Source organism: Brassica oleracea, chromosome C4 (assembly GCF_000695525.1).
Source record: "Brassica oleracea var. oleracea cultivar TO1000 chromosome C4, BOL, whole genome shotgun sequence".
Lineage (NCBI taxonomy): Eukaryota > Viridiplantae > Streptophyta > Magnoliopsida > Brassicales > Brassicaceae > Brassica > Brassica oleracea.
This window is the reverse complement of record NC_027751.1, coordinates 26,561,081-26,576,627: the sequence shown is the minus strand read 5'-3', so window position 1 is coordinate 26,576,627 and position 15,547 is coordinate 26,561,081. Positions and strand designations below refer to the sequence as shown.

Below are 15,547 nucleotides of genomic sequence, written 5' to 3'. Positions count from 1 at the left end.
TTGACACCCTCTTGCGATAACATATAAAGTTATCTGAATCATATGTTGTTTCCAAGATTGAACTGATCAATGATTGTAACTACATTTGTCTAGCCAACTTCCGTTGGATCATTCTTGGTCTTTCTCATCCAAAGTTCTATGTTGGTATGTTCATGATATTTGACTATGTGTATATAAACTCATTTTGTCTATGTGTATATAAACTCATCCAAAATTCTATGTTGGTATGTTCATGATCATTCTTGGAGTTATATTTTATTTCAGTATGCATTGTTGCCTTTTATTGACAACAACTATTTATTTTAAGTTTACTATTATCTTTTTATCATCAATTATCAACTTTATCCTCCATGTGATTGTTAATAAATTTCAAGCAGTATATATTAACCATAAACGATAAGGTCGGAATCTAACCTGTCCACGATGAATGTGATACACCTCTTGCGGCTTCATGTAAATGGAAACTAAAATAAACGCCAAATAAATAATCTTATAATCAATTCAGTAATTCAGATCATTCGGATTTATAAAAGAATATAAATTGAAATCTTACCATGTAACTGCTGCGTCAATGAATTAAACAAACTTCAGGGGATATGTTGACAGGAGCGATAGTCAGTACACACTTCTCCGGTTTTAATTGCAGGAGTCTTTTCCAGCCCTTTCTTTTCACTAAGATATACCACTCGCGGACAATGTCAAAATCGGCTAATCAATTCGCTCATAAGAAATACAATACTTCAAATAATTGGGGATTATAAGTGATTATATTGAAAGCTTACTGTGTCCTCGATGCATCTAGAAATCAACAAACCTCCTGAATATTTGTTGATAGGGCCTTTGCCGACTTACAATCCATCGGTTCAAATTCCCTGAGACTTGAGTCACTCGATTCAGCATTTAATCTTCTTATATATTGGGATTGAGCTTAGTTAACGAAATATGTTTATTTCTCAGGTGATGAGAAGAGAGATCGGGCGGAGAGGCTTAACCGTAGCCTCTTATCTCGTGTCCCCTCGAGATTTTTTTAGTAAAAACACCTTTTTAAATAAAAGACAAATTAAAAGAGACTCATATGTATTTTGAGTCACAATCAATATTAAGGTTCAATAATGGACCTCTTTTACAAATTTGAGTCCTAATCACCCAACTAAATTTGTAAACTCATATTATTTATTTTTTTTCCAAACTTGTATTATTTACTTCAATTTATTTTTATTCTTTTATAATTTTTATGTACTCCGGAACCAGTATAATTTTAATAAAATATAACGATACAACTTTGATAATAGGATAATTACTGTTTCTCGACCATAATAAGATTATCGTTATCCGGATACTCTAGTAAACTTTTTTTAAACCGAAAAAATCGAGTAAACTTCCAATCCCAAATTGGTTTTCTTTTAATTAATCATTATATCAAACATTACTTCAGCTAATCTATACCAAGTATAATATGCCACTTTTTGTTTTACCTTTTCAATAACTATAGATTAAAATGTATAATCTCTTTTAGACCATTCACTCCGCGCCCTGCGCGGATCATCACCTAGTATTAAGCTATAAGAACTGTCATCAATTTCAATACTCATATCATATTTGTTTTGTGAAATTGATTATATAAAGGACATTTGGCAAAATTACTTCGCAAATATAGTCTAGGGAATTACCAAAAGTGGAGCAGAGGAGAAAGATCATTGACATAAGATTGTGGGTGGACCCCAAGCTTTTAAAACGCGGTTTGTACATGTGTTTACAGTTTTTTGTAAGGGGTTTTGAATTGTCTCTGAGTCATGTGTAGTGAACAGAGCTCGAAGCAATGCAGCATTAAAATCGATATATAGAACCCAGTTCATAGAGATTTATTGAATATTCAAAGTCATCTAATCAACAACACGGTATATATCTAACCAAGAAACATTATTGCAGTGGTGGATCCAAGAATGTATTTAAGAGGTGTCAAAATAAATTAGGGGTGTCAAAAGGGGACTTTTTCCGGCAGAACTGCTGAATTTTCAATGTTTTTGGTAACAAACTATTATTTATCGAGATTTAACGGGTCTCACATGACACCCTAATGACTCAAATGAAAGGCCCATCGATTCTCCTGGCGACCTTTTTCTTCTTCCTCCGGTGTAAAATCGTTCTTGATCTCGAACGTTGCGCGAATCTCATTTGGGTCCGCGATCAAATTAGCGATCGTCTGGCAAGTTAGAGCAATCAGGCTTGGGATGTTCTGGTAGTTCGAAGCCCGGATGAGATCGAAGAACGTGGGCTGATCCATACCCAAGACGAACTCGGCGTCCCACTTCTTGAGATCTTCCTCGGAGATGGAGCCAACGTCGGCGTGCTTCTTGCAGTACTCGATCACTAAGCTGAGGATGTTGCCGGAGACGTTCGGAAGCAGGAACTCATCGTCGGCCTTGGCGCAGCAATCTTCAAGGGAATGTGATATCGTCGTCGATTGGCGTGCGACAGCTTCGTCGGCCTCGAACAAGTGACCATCGGAGCTCTTAAACAAGATCTTTTTCGTAGACATTGTTACTTGCTGTGCAGAGAAGGAGCGTCTATTTATAGAAGAATCCTAATTTTGAGATTGTTGGTATAACTAATCCATTTAGTACAACAATCCTCACCATACAACCAAAAGCCACGTGCCAACAACCAAATACACAAGAGGATCAAAAGGAAGTAAACCAAGTCTATACCGGTTTTTCAAGGTTGCTTAGTCAAGACCTTGGGCATTACCAAATGGTCAATTAGGAAACATTTTAATGGGCCACCATTAATATAAGAAACTCATTTAATAATACATTCAGTTTATATATTAATTTACAGAAAATATATGATGTTTGTGACACAATTTTTTTTTGTAAAAATATATGATGGTAAATAAAATATAACAGTTATATGAAAACCAGACAAGTGAATACAAGTGAGGTTGAATTCTATGGTTGAAAGTTGCGTATTTTAAATTCTATGGTTGAATCAGTATATTGGATTCTATACCAAAGAATATCTATAGCTCCAGTCTTGGATGAGGTCAATGTAATACAACAAAAGGAATTGGTATTGATGATGCGACGAAGATTTAAAGCTCGCAAGAAAATTAATAGAGTTGATACTCTATTGCAAAAGAAGACTTCAGAAGAAGACTTATCTATTTTACTTCACTTGATATATTGTGGTCTTCTAACCAGTTTGGTTATACTATTTGTTGTTTTTTATTTTCAGATGTATTGTATTTGTACTATTTTTTAATAATTAATAAATCCAGTTGTTAAAAAAAAAAGAATACAAGTGAGGTAAACAACAACTCGTCAAACTCCTCACCAAACAACAAAAAGCCACAACTTTACAACTAGCACACCCAACAACCAAACACACAGGAGCATGCATCAAAAAGAAATAAACCCAGTCTAAACCGGGGCCAGATATAGCAGGGGCCCATATATTTCAGTTTTTCAAGGTTACTAAGAGTTGGGCCTTACCACACAGTCAATTAGGAAATATTTAAATTGGCTACCATTTATATAAGAAACTCATTTAAGTAAATACAATTCATTTTATATATTAATTTACAGAAAATATATGATATATTGTGTTACTATGAAAAAGGCTTGTAAAATATATGATGGTAAATAAGATTTATATGAGTTATAAGTGAATTATATGAAGAATGAATTTGTTTATTTAATTGATTAAAAATTTATGAAAGGTAGTACATTAATCTAGGTTTGGCCTAAAATATATATAATGCGTTTCTAGTCATCTTATGTTGTTTTTTTTTTATGAACAACTATGAGGTTCTAATTTATCCATACCCTAGATCCATCTAGGATGATGAAACAGAATTTATGTAATTCTTTTTTTTTTTGAATATAACAATTCATGTAATTCAACTCTTTTTGAAAATCCAACAAAACTTAAACGTATGAACTCTCAGTTACTAGATATTCTGAAAATTTTAACTACTATCTCAACTCATCATTGTTAGCCATAGACATTGTTTAGTTAGACTATGTGCCTGGTTCAAACGCAGCAGCAATTGCGGTTGTTGGAGGCGGATGCGGGCGGTTGCGGTTTTTAGCGGTTTTAAGAGATTTGTACGACTGGTTCTGCGGTTAGAATTTGATTCGTTTGCAGAATACTTATGACTGGTTATCTACCAAATGCAGCAGCGGTCAATAATACATTAACAATACTTATATTTTATATAACTATAAAAATATCAAAAAATATAATATTATAAGAAATAAAAATATATATATTTAGAAAGTTATATTTTATTTTTTTTAAAAAAAATTATAAAAAAAAATTATATAAAATTTTATAATATTAATTAAAATATAATAGATATATTTTATTATTTTTATAATTCCAATTTAAAATTTTTATTGAATATTTTTATTTTTATATTTGTATTGTTTAAAAAAGAAAAAAAATTATCCTCTTGCAAACGCTAGCTGGAACGAGCTTTTGAATTTATGAGGTTTAAGCGGTTCAGAGCAGTTTGAATGATTGTTGCAAAACGCCAACAACCGCTATCAACCGCAAAAGCTGTGTTTGCAGGTGATAACGGGGAAACCAGTCATACCCTATACGTCTTAGAATTGGTTTCTAACAACCCATTAGCAGCACAACACAATACAACTTTCACAATTTTAATTTCGAATGTTGAATTATATGACAATTTTACATATGATTTATTGTGATATAAATCAACTTAAGGCCTTAATGATTTACCCGCTACCACCAACAAACGCAGCTTTGGGGTTGGTAGTGGTTGACAGCGTTTCGAAACAATCATACAAACCGCTACAATCGTTTCAAACCACTCTGAACCTCTTAAAAAGTTGGTTCCAACTAGTGTTTACGATTGCGGGCGAGTGGGTAAATAAATATAAAATTATTTTCAAAAATATTATAAATAAAAATTTTAAAATGGAAATATTATAAATAAAAAATATACATATTTTTTATATTAATTTAAATTCACAAACAGTATCATAATTTGTTTTATAAAAACTTTAAACAAAGTATCCATTAGAATTTTTAAAAATCAGTATACATACATGATACATATATGAAGATATACACATATATATATAAAAAAATTATCCTTTGAAAAGTTTATTATAAATATTTTTTTTAAATCTATTAAAATTATAACTTTCAACTAATTTAAAAATAAAAAATAAACATAATATTATTATTAATCATATTATATCAATAATTATTATATTTTATTACAATGATATGTTTTTATATTTTTATAATGTTATAATATGTTAATATTGGTAATTTATTATTAAAGCGCTGCAATATCTTATAATCAACCAGCCATAAATATACTGCAAACGCAACAATTTTTAAACGTCGTGCCAATCATACAAAACTCTTAATACTTGAAACTGCAACCATCCGCATTCACAAACTCCCGCACCCCCAACCGCTGCGTTTGAACCTCTTTTACTTATCAGAAAATCAAAACGCGTTTTTTTATCATGTTTCATATTCGCATCCTACATCCTACGTCAACACTAAAACCAAGAAGAAGCCCATTGGTTAGAAGATATGATAAGAAAAAGAAGATGCAATAGAACATTCAAGAATTGATCATAAACGAATGACTTTCGATAAGATCGCTCATAAAATTGCTAAAACATATATTAATATCCAACTAAAGATTGTCTCCATAGCAAAACACCATTGGTTTATTATAACATAATAAAATAAAAACAAACAAACTAGTTAGGTTTCATTCAAAAGCCCATTGGTTCTCCTTGACAATCTCTGCTTCTTCCTCTGGTGTAAAATCATTCTCGATGCCAAACTTTGCGCGAATCTCTGCAGCACTCTTGCATACTGCGATCATATCAGCAACTGTCTGGCAAGCGAGGTCAAGCAGGCTTGCAACGTTTAGGTAATTCGCAGCCAAGATTAGGTCATACATCGTGGACTGGTCGATTTGCATGAAGTCAGCGTCCCACTTCTTGAGATCCTCCTCGGAAGTGGAGGAGGAAGATGAATCATCACCTCCATCGACCACCACGACGTGCTTCTTGCAATATTCTACAACCATGCCGAGGATTTTGCTTGTGACGTTCGCAATCGGGATCTCGCCATCGGTGCAATTGTCTTCGATGAGATTTGCTAAAGTCTGTGATTGACGTGCAACCTCTTCTTCCACCTCGAAGGATTCTCCGTCAGAGCTCTTCAACATGATCTTCTTTGACATCTTGGCTTGTTGTGTGTTGCGAGTTTCTCTTAAAGAATTTGATTGAATGGTTAAGGTAGTGAATGAAGTTATGAGCCGATGCTTGTTTGTATTTATAAGCCCTAGTTTTTGGAGTCGGTGAGGTCATCAGCAGCTCCTTTTTTATTACGGAAATAGTATTTTTTTTTTCAAACTTTTGTAATACTCATATTTAAGATATGTTGATCCGTATTTAGAGGATTTTATTCAATCCCTATAGTTTTAAAGTCTATCTATAGATTTTTCAAAATTTAAAATTTTTTATAATCAAATTTTTATTATCTTTGTGAAATTATGTGTGCAAATTATAAAATATTTTCAATATAAATTGGATTTATTTTTAATAATTTACTCATAAATATTCATTGGATTTTATTTCAAATAGATTTATACACAGTTTCTTACAGAATAGTTTGAATAACATTAGTTTGAATAACATTATATTTTAATAGAGTATTTAAAATTGTAGTTAAATTATAATATTAGTTTTTAACATCATTGAATTTTAAATAACGTTAGATTTTGATATATAAATCTTAATTAAAAACACCAGACGTTAAAATTTATGTTGTATCATTTACATATATAATTAATTTCAAATAACACTGATATTAAAGATAATTTAGAATCATTAAATAATTATTGAATTTATACTTTTAAAAATCCATCATTGAACTAGGATTCCCTAATAAACTTTAGTAAACCATGGAAACCAATTAAATTTGTCCACCGGCCACTTTGGTGATATGCCTAATCTCTAATACATGAATACATTAATTTCATACGCTTTCTGTGATGATAAATCTGACAGTTAGTTCCTTTCCTTCTTGACTTGATTCAACGAGTTTGTCTCCCATCTTACACCATGAAACCATTACCAGTATCAGTGTTTTCCTAATTTCTGTTAATTAAGTTCTACACTGTTTTCTCCACCAGACACATTCCCATCCATAACCAAAGGTGATAACCAAACTTGAAAAAATTGACAAAAAGACATACAAAAAGTAATAATCAAACTTAGTTTTTAGATATAACTAAAAAACTCCAGAGAATGAAGTAAACTTGGGTACATTCACAACCATCCGGAGCACAATACAACTTTAACAAATTAGAGTGTACATAGATATGAAATATCTAAAGACACTCGGGGTTACGACCAGGACCACCATAGTAGAAAAAAACCTCGTATAGTTTATCATAACCAGTTTTAATATCGTAACAGGTAGGCCGACTCACTAATGTTTGAACTCCAACCGGATCTATTATACCATTATTCATATCAATGATTTTGATGACTTCAAAGCTACATGCTTTTCCAAATCCTTCACTTGGAAAGTGTCCACTTCCCATTTCAGTGGTTGTGTGTTGTCCGTCTTTCTTCGTGTTCACCACTTCACCTTCCCATTCAATCGTGCTTGCCCCTTCATCTGCAAGGTTTGTGAATAGCTCTTTTGGCCAATACCCTATCAACTCTTGATCATTCAATTGTAACCACCAGTTTCCTGTCTTTGGATCCTAAGAAAAATAATAACAAAGAAACTCTGATTTGAAAAAAATTATAAATTTGATGTATACTATAATGTACTGCCACCATGTAAGATTTTTTTTGTTAATTAACTAAACCAACCTTCCATATTTGTACGGTAAATTTGAATTGTGGACCATTATAGGTGGTGATGGGTGTTAACAAATAACCAGGGGTGAGTCTTTTGTTTATTTGAACAAAGCCGGAGCATATGAGATTGTAGCATCCTGTATTTTGGTAATTGTCCCTCTGTTTTTATTATTTTATTCATCAAAAAAGCTAGTCATTACAAATTCATTTCCGGGCAGGGTTAAGCTCGGCAGAGGGTTCGATATAAAAATCAGGTAATACTTAAATAATAATAATAATATGAAGAAGCAAAAATGCAGTTACTATGAGGATTGTCATCACCATATAGAGTCGGGTTGACATGCGAACCAGCTTCTATAGTATTCAAACCAGGACCAAATTTGCCTCCAAAGATCCATATCTGTGATATACTGGATTCTCCTGCTTCTATCCGCGGTTTCCATACGTTTATCTGTGCTTTCGTTCCGCGGTAAGGACCACCATTAACATATGTGATAGCATACTACAAAAGAAAGCATATAGTTCAACAAATTTAAGGTTTTAATCTGATGAACAATAACAAGTATTGATGATTTGAATGCATTTATACACATACCTCGTGGCCATTATCGACACTTGTATCCGTCGGTTGATAAAATTGATGAGGCTGAGAGATATTCAATTTTTTCCCGTAATTCTTGATATCATCTATTCTTAGAAGATCTTCTTTTGTTATTCTTTTGATTGGAATAGTGTTTTCAGGGCACTCTCCTACCAATTGCCAAGGATGAACTATATTTTCTGGTTGTTCTTCGTCGTTGCTTGGTGCTGGAGCATTGTTTTCTTCAGCTAAAACCTCATGCGGATAAGAACTAGGTGTCATCTATTTTCAATATTTAAACATATATCGTAGTGATAAATGTCAGAGTACGTATAGGTCATGAGATAATAACTAGAAAGAAAGGACAAAAACAAGAACCTGAATCGTATGGTTTTTGAGCATGGGATTATCAAAAGCTGGTTGCTTCGCGCGATAGATATGCAATCAATTATCTCTCCATTTGAAATCTGATCAATACAACGAATAATGCAAGGAAACAAAAAGACATATTTGTAAGAAAATTGTTTTAGACTTGTAGTTATAATTTTGTTCTTTATGACAAGATTGTAGATAAAATATGATTGCATGTATACACTAGATCACGAGAAGTCAATATTAAAACTATAGACCCCATTCTAACAAGTATGAACTTTAAGTTAGAACTAATCTTTTGATACTATAAAAAAATGCGCACGTTGATGATTTTATTTTCCTGAAGTTATATTCGTTTTATGTATACCTCGATGGAATTAAGAGCTTGCTTGTTGAGTTGCTTAAGCCTGAATTCAGTCTCTTGCTTTTGTTGACCAGAAATGTTGACTTTTCCATCCACTGGCTCCACTATATTTGTTACCATCACCGTTAGCACAACCATGAGACATCTTACAACCGAATGCAGCGTCAAGAAACGGACAGGCATGACTTGTGCAGAATTTCAATTGGATAAATGAGAGTAATCTGAGCAAAAGAAATAGACAAAACAAACAATTTGTTCACGCAGTTCACAGCTTCGAACCCCTAATTTTGGAGAAGGATCTTGTCTCTTAACCTCACAATAGTCTGAAAATTACAAGCTCTTTATCCCAAGATTACAAATAAAAACTTTCCGTTATATATAGTTTAGGATATGGTATACAAATACAATTAAAACAGAAGATCTTTGTTTTTAGATTCCCTTGATCTTCTTCCTATATTACAACGATATCCTCTTCCTATATTATAACAGTGACAATACCTTTCAGCTAATCTATTAAAATAATTTATTAAAACGAGGAGTACGTTTTAGAAATAGTCCTTAGTTTTTCACAAATATTACCATCCTATGCCACTCTATTTTTAACAAAAAAAATATTAACTTTTGGGCTGACCAACCCGATTAGATTTGCACGAAGCTCAATATCAATTATTTGAGCCGAGATATTATCTATCTTAGAACTCAAAACAGATATCTACCACCCCTTAGACCATATGCACATATGAATGACCCATAAAAATTGAACCGGTATTCAATATATAATTTAGAATATTGATTCATACGTATACGTATATTTGAAATCCTGAACCATCTTTTAACATGCAATATGCAATCGTATACTTTAGCATATTGATGCAAACACATACGTCTATAATAACGATCATTGTCTATTAAAATCATACGGTTTAGTTAAATAACTGGTTTTGTATTTATATCGAATACAAGGAAATTTTAAAATTAACCCAAAATATTAACTAATGAACCGAAAATCTTGCAAAAATATAAACAATATCACGTGCAAGATAAGTACTTGCCACAATAAAATATGTAATATTAGATTTTTAATAAAGGAAATAAATTAGTTTCGTAAATATAGTCAACTAATTGAAAATTAAATCTGCATTTTATATTTGATACTCATAATAAGATAGGTTTCCGGATATGAACTAATTGCTAAAAACTTTCTAAATTTAAGATAACCACTAATTGATACGATATATCCTTAGCGTGATTATGAAAGTCAAACGCAATACATGGATATTAACACATATTTTAAACGAAATATACTAATTTATTTGTCCTATAATCTCGCCTAAATCTATCCTAATTGAATACGATAGTAAATGTAATCCCTATTTAATATCGAAATCCCTATTTAATATCGAAATCTACTTTCTAAAATACACCCGTGCGGACGCGCGGATCAAATTCTAGTTTTTAATTAAACAATAAAACAACTCCATAAATATTTATTATTTTAATTCTATTAAAACACTGTTCTAAAATAAGCTTTATACTAGGCCTGAAACTTTTATCCGAGATCCGGATTCGATCCGTGATCCGATCCGGATCCGAACCGAAAATCCGGATATCCGGAGAGGCCGAATCCGGATCCGGATAGTAAAATGTTGGATCCGTCAAAGCCGAATCCGGATCCGGATATCTTGATTTTTTAGTCTAGATATCCGGATCCGTAAATTTTATTAATAACTATTTCAAAAATAGTAATATATATATATAAAAACTAATTTTATTTAATATATTTTCATTTTTATAATAGTATAAATTTTTTAATATTATACATAGAAATAATTAAAACATTATATATATTTTTATTTTTAAATTATTGTTAATATTTTATATATATTAATATTATTTTTTTATTTATTTTAAGGATCCAAATCTAGATCTGGATATCTGCCGGATATTATATTTTTTAAAAGGATATCCGACACTCAGATATCTGCGAACCCCGGATCCGGATAAGGATAATAAAATTATGGATCCGCCGAATAAGGATCCGGATCCGGATATCTTAAAATTGCCTGGATACCCGATCCGTCCCAGGCCTACTTTATACGGCCTCATATTCGCCGGATATACTCTGTTCGGACAAACAACGTACCGAATTTATAGTATTCGTTTATACGGTTCTTTTTAACTTTACCATTTTCCCCACGTTATTTTCTAATCAACTTTGGTTTAGCTCAGACAAAAGGACATGCATTATGAAAGAGAAACAGATAAACAAACTTTTATTTTTTTTAAACTATAATCTAAACTATACACGTCATGCTCTTCATTTTTCAAAACCAATTTTTTTTTTTTCATTTAGAAAGTGTATAAACAGTTAGGTTATAGTAATCAAACGTTATTTGTTAAACATATTTTATGTTTGCTATCTATTAGGATTTCATATTTTCTAATGCTTATAATTTATAAAATCATAAATTATAGTTTCTTATTTATTTACTTAGGTGATTAGTAAAAATTTATTTAAAATATAATTTATATATCTAATTATATAAAAGAGGGTTTCTTCGCTCCTGGTTGAGACACATTAGCATCCACGTAGAAAAGTCAAGCTTTATGACGGTAACACGTGTCCGGAGCTTTGAACGCACCGTATCACTTAATCGGGTATCTGATGGGCTTTGATCCGTGTGTTTACGTGTTTGGTTTCAATTAAATATGTCTGGGCTTTAATGAAATAAAAAGTGGCCCATATCTTCACTGAACGTCAATCCTAGGAGACTCAGCCTCTTCATCTAAAATTCTTACCATCGCAGCTCATCTCACCGGAGACATAAATGCTGAGCCGTTACGGACTCAGCCTGAGTCCAGTGTCATCTTTAACGCAAGCATCTACGATTGTTCGCCACTCTACCCACGATTCATCATTGATTGCAACCCTCCCCCTCCCCCCCCCATTACTTCCTTGCTCTGGATCTACTATAAAAAGGCATGTTCTCTGCAGAAGAAAATCATCACTTCAATCTTCTCAGTCATTTCGTATCAAACCTTCTCTCTGTTTATCGTTTTGCAGATCTTCCGAGCATCTCACGGTTTCGGTGATTCTTGCTTAGCTCAACAACGGTGGCAGTTAAGATGGCGGCTCTTGCGTGGCTCAACGGCAGCTGGATCATGGTGAATCGAGAGTGGTTAGGGCTGTAGGACGGTTTCAACTTAACGCTCCGACAGTGCGATGAGATAACTCAAGCTCCGGCGGTGCACCAAAATCATCGACAGAGACTCGCCGGGTAAGAAGAAAATTCCGGATTATATCAAAATAGAATTCATTTAAAACAGTCAAAACTACATTCATTTATACCAAACCTAAAGGCTTATATATGTATAAATCTCCGGATTGTATCTTTGATTGGTTATTTTTTATTTTATGAGCACCTTTGCTACCTTACTTCTTATAAGTCGTTGTGTTGTTTTAAATATTATTTATTCACCTTTGATTGGTTCTTAACTTATATTTTTTCTTGTGACAAGCAGGAGGGAAACCATGGTCCTGGAGATGATATGCATGGGATGACTTCACTATCTACCAGCGTGTGTGTTGGTGGTGATGAACAGGAGAAAGAACCAACTCTTGAAACAACTTCAGTTCGTCTAATCAACTCAGGGCACATCATCTTCCAAGTTCATCTAGAGGCACACATCGCAAAGGCACACATCGAATAGGTTCCGAGAATGCAATATGTGACCACATTAGTATATATATCTATTTGAATAATGCTTCGGCATCATTGTCGGATTTTTATCTACCCTGCATTGTTTTCTTCAAAGAATCTTATAGATTCTGTTTTAATTTTAACTAATGGTTTTATTACTCCCAAGTCATTCAACCACTTAGCTTGCATATATGTACTCAGCCCTTCAGTTCATTAAAAAATAAACAGTAAATAATATTTAAAAATAAAATAAAAGTTATACTTGAGATGTAAGGAACTAAATATTTTATGTTTTTAGATAATAAGACCACATATTCCGTTTCTTCAAAAGCAACTCCCTCGATACAAATTACTATTTACATTTCAAGTAGTGTTTTGGCTAAATTATGCAAACTGGTTTTGGTTAAGAGGAATAATGCAAACTGGTTTATGTCTTAGATCAAAGTTTAAACAGCCACTGGTTAGAATTTTTTTTCAGAATTTTGGACTCTCCATCAACAAAGGTGCATACCTATAAGTGTTGTCCATAAATTTTTTTTTTCTTCTCTCTAGATAAAATGCTCACTACGTGACATCCCTTTAGCGCGAAAAAGTCTTACGGAACTAAGATGATCCTCATAACGCCACGAAAGATGTCGCCTCAATGACCTGAACCGTTGCACTGATTTTTTTCCTATAATCAATTGGAGAAATTCTTACACTTCGTTCCAACATAGAAAATCGACACCCAAAGTCATCCAGTCAATCTCATACTTCACAATTTTCATTATCTATAGTTTTCACTTTACTTTCCTTTGCTCTGTACAGTTTTCCCTATCAATATTACTTGATCTTTTAGAATACTTGGCCGTTTAAAATTTTAACGGCTTAAGCAAACTGCATGTTGGGATTCAGTGATTTATAAAAACAAAAAGTTCTTCCTCTTACTACAAATAGAAAGCTATATATTATGTTAGCTATAATATATTAGTTGCTAAAAGCTAATAGCTATGTTGTCCACTTTCAGAATGTTGTATACATGCATATAATAAAATGGAGAATTGGAAAAATGAGACACTTTGAATTTTTGTTTGTCACAATAAGACTTCTCATACTTTTGACAATTCTGGACATGTTTTACCCTTCTTTAATGAGAAAAATAGTAAATTGAATTTTAAAAATGTAAAAAAATATGAAAACTGTTGGAAACATAAGTATGAGAATATATATGTTTAAACTTTTTTTAAAAAAAAATTGTAATCATATTTTATTTTATCTTCTAGCTACAGTTAGAATACTCATTCTGGTAATCTACCTAGGTTATATGTCCGATTCTAAGTTTTAAACATAGATATATCAAGGGTATATACCGTAAACTAACATTTCTTGTATATTCTAGCAAAGATAGAATCGGTTACGTTATAATCAAGAAAGATGTCTTCGGTATACCTACAGCTCGATAACGATATATAGCCACAACTCAATGATATTAGTCAGTTATATTACGTGACGTAACTTGTTCTGCCTTTTACCTTATATGACGCCTACAGGAAGAATACATTTCTCACCTACTATATGGTGTTCTGCTTAGGTAGTGTACATATTCTAGGCAAATCGTGAAAATATGGAAACTTCCATATTCGGTTAAAGAAGTTTCCTAAAGCTAAACTAAATCTACCCTAAATCTCTCGAAATGTATTTGAGAATATTTTCTCCACGTTCTTCTCCTCCTCCTCCCACGATCTTTTTCTCTTCGTTTGTGTTTCTCTCTTCTTCATCCACAAAGCCACCTCTTCTCTATCAATACAACATGGTTCTAATCTATGTTATTTTGTCTTGTTTATTATATCATTCTCTTACCATAAATACCGAGATTGTATACCTCTTTACTCTACAAAATTAACGGTGAGAGTTTATGTAAGTGATGACTACTAAATGTTGCCACTTTCTTACCTTTATTGTCCAGTTTTACCATTTTCTTGTTTGTTTCTGTTTCTTGGAATATAATGTATGCCATGTATCGTATTATTTATGAAATTTATGTATTGTGTGAAGACGTCAAACAACTTCATGCCAACAAGAAAAGCAAGACAAACATTCAAGATCAACTTCATGCAAACAACATAAACAATATGCTATGGAAAAAAAAGTGAATCGAGGCTGCAATGAGCTAACACTACATGGTAGGAGTAAAAACAAAAGCTTGGCACTGAACAAGAGTGTAATCAAGCTGCTGCAAAACACCAGATTTAAATTTCATAGCTGTCTTTATGTTCCAGATTGAGCTTGCTTGATCACATCAAGACCCTTGCATCAAAGCTATCACAAACTTCGGTTAAGCTCAATCTTGGTTAGCTATCACAGACATCAAGACCATTTCCTTCCTCACTGAGTCTGACTTGGATTGGTGCAACGTTAGGGGGATTCACCAATCCTTTGTCATCTCCATAAGTCAATATCATCACTCCAATCTTCAAAAAAAATGTTAGAAACTTCAATAGTAAGTTCCATATGAGCAAGCACAAATACTTTTATAGTTCTATACAAAATAAAAAAGGATTTTCAAGATCTTCTTACCGTTCTGGCACTATAAGCCCAAGAATTCTGCCACACCTTTTATTTTTTCCTTCTTTATTTGTGAATGTGATGTCAAACATCTTTGCACCTTGTATACCAC

General features: G+C 32.6%; 3 protein-coding genes across 3 annotated transcripts; all 3 read right to left on the bottom strand.

The window, feature by feature from the left end:
* Nucleotides 1–1,875: 1,875 nt before the first annotated feature.
* On the bottom strand, nucleotides 1,876–2,676 carry LOC106340237 (SKP1-like protein 1A). Its single transcript, XM_013779119.1, has one exon. It carries the CDS (start codon nucleotides 2,537–2,539, stop codon nucleotides 2,075–2,077), a length of 465 nt encoding a protein of 154 aa, XP_013634573.1. The 5' UTR covers nucleotides 2,540–2,676; the 3' UTR covers nucleotides 1,876–2,074.
* Nucleotides 2,677–5,652: 2,976 nt separating this feature from the next.
* On the bottom strand, nucleotides 5,653–6,318 carry LOC106340414 (SKP1-like protein 1A). Its single transcript, XM_013779290.1, has one exon. The coding sequence runs from the start codon at nucleotides 6,239–6,241 to the stop codon at nucleotides 5,762–5,764; it is 480 nt and encodes a 159-aa protein (XP_013634744.1). The 5' UTR covers nucleotides 6,242–6,318; the 3' UTR covers nucleotides 5,653–5,761.
* A 1,075-nt stretch (nucleotides 6,319–7,393) lies between these two features.
* Nucleotides 7,394–9,373, bottom strand: LOC106338521. Its single transcript, XM_013777479.1, has 4 exons — nucleotides 9,194–9,373; nucleotides 8,470–8,736; nucleotides 8,215–8,376; nucleotides 7,394–7,774 (listed from the first exon to the last, which is right to left on the bottom strand). Exons 1-4 carry the CDS (start codon nucleotides 9,371–9,373, stop codon nucleotides 7,394–7,396), a joined length of 990 nt encoding a protein of 329 aa, XP_013632933.1.
* Nucleotides 9,374–15,547: the final 6,174 nt, after the last annotated feature.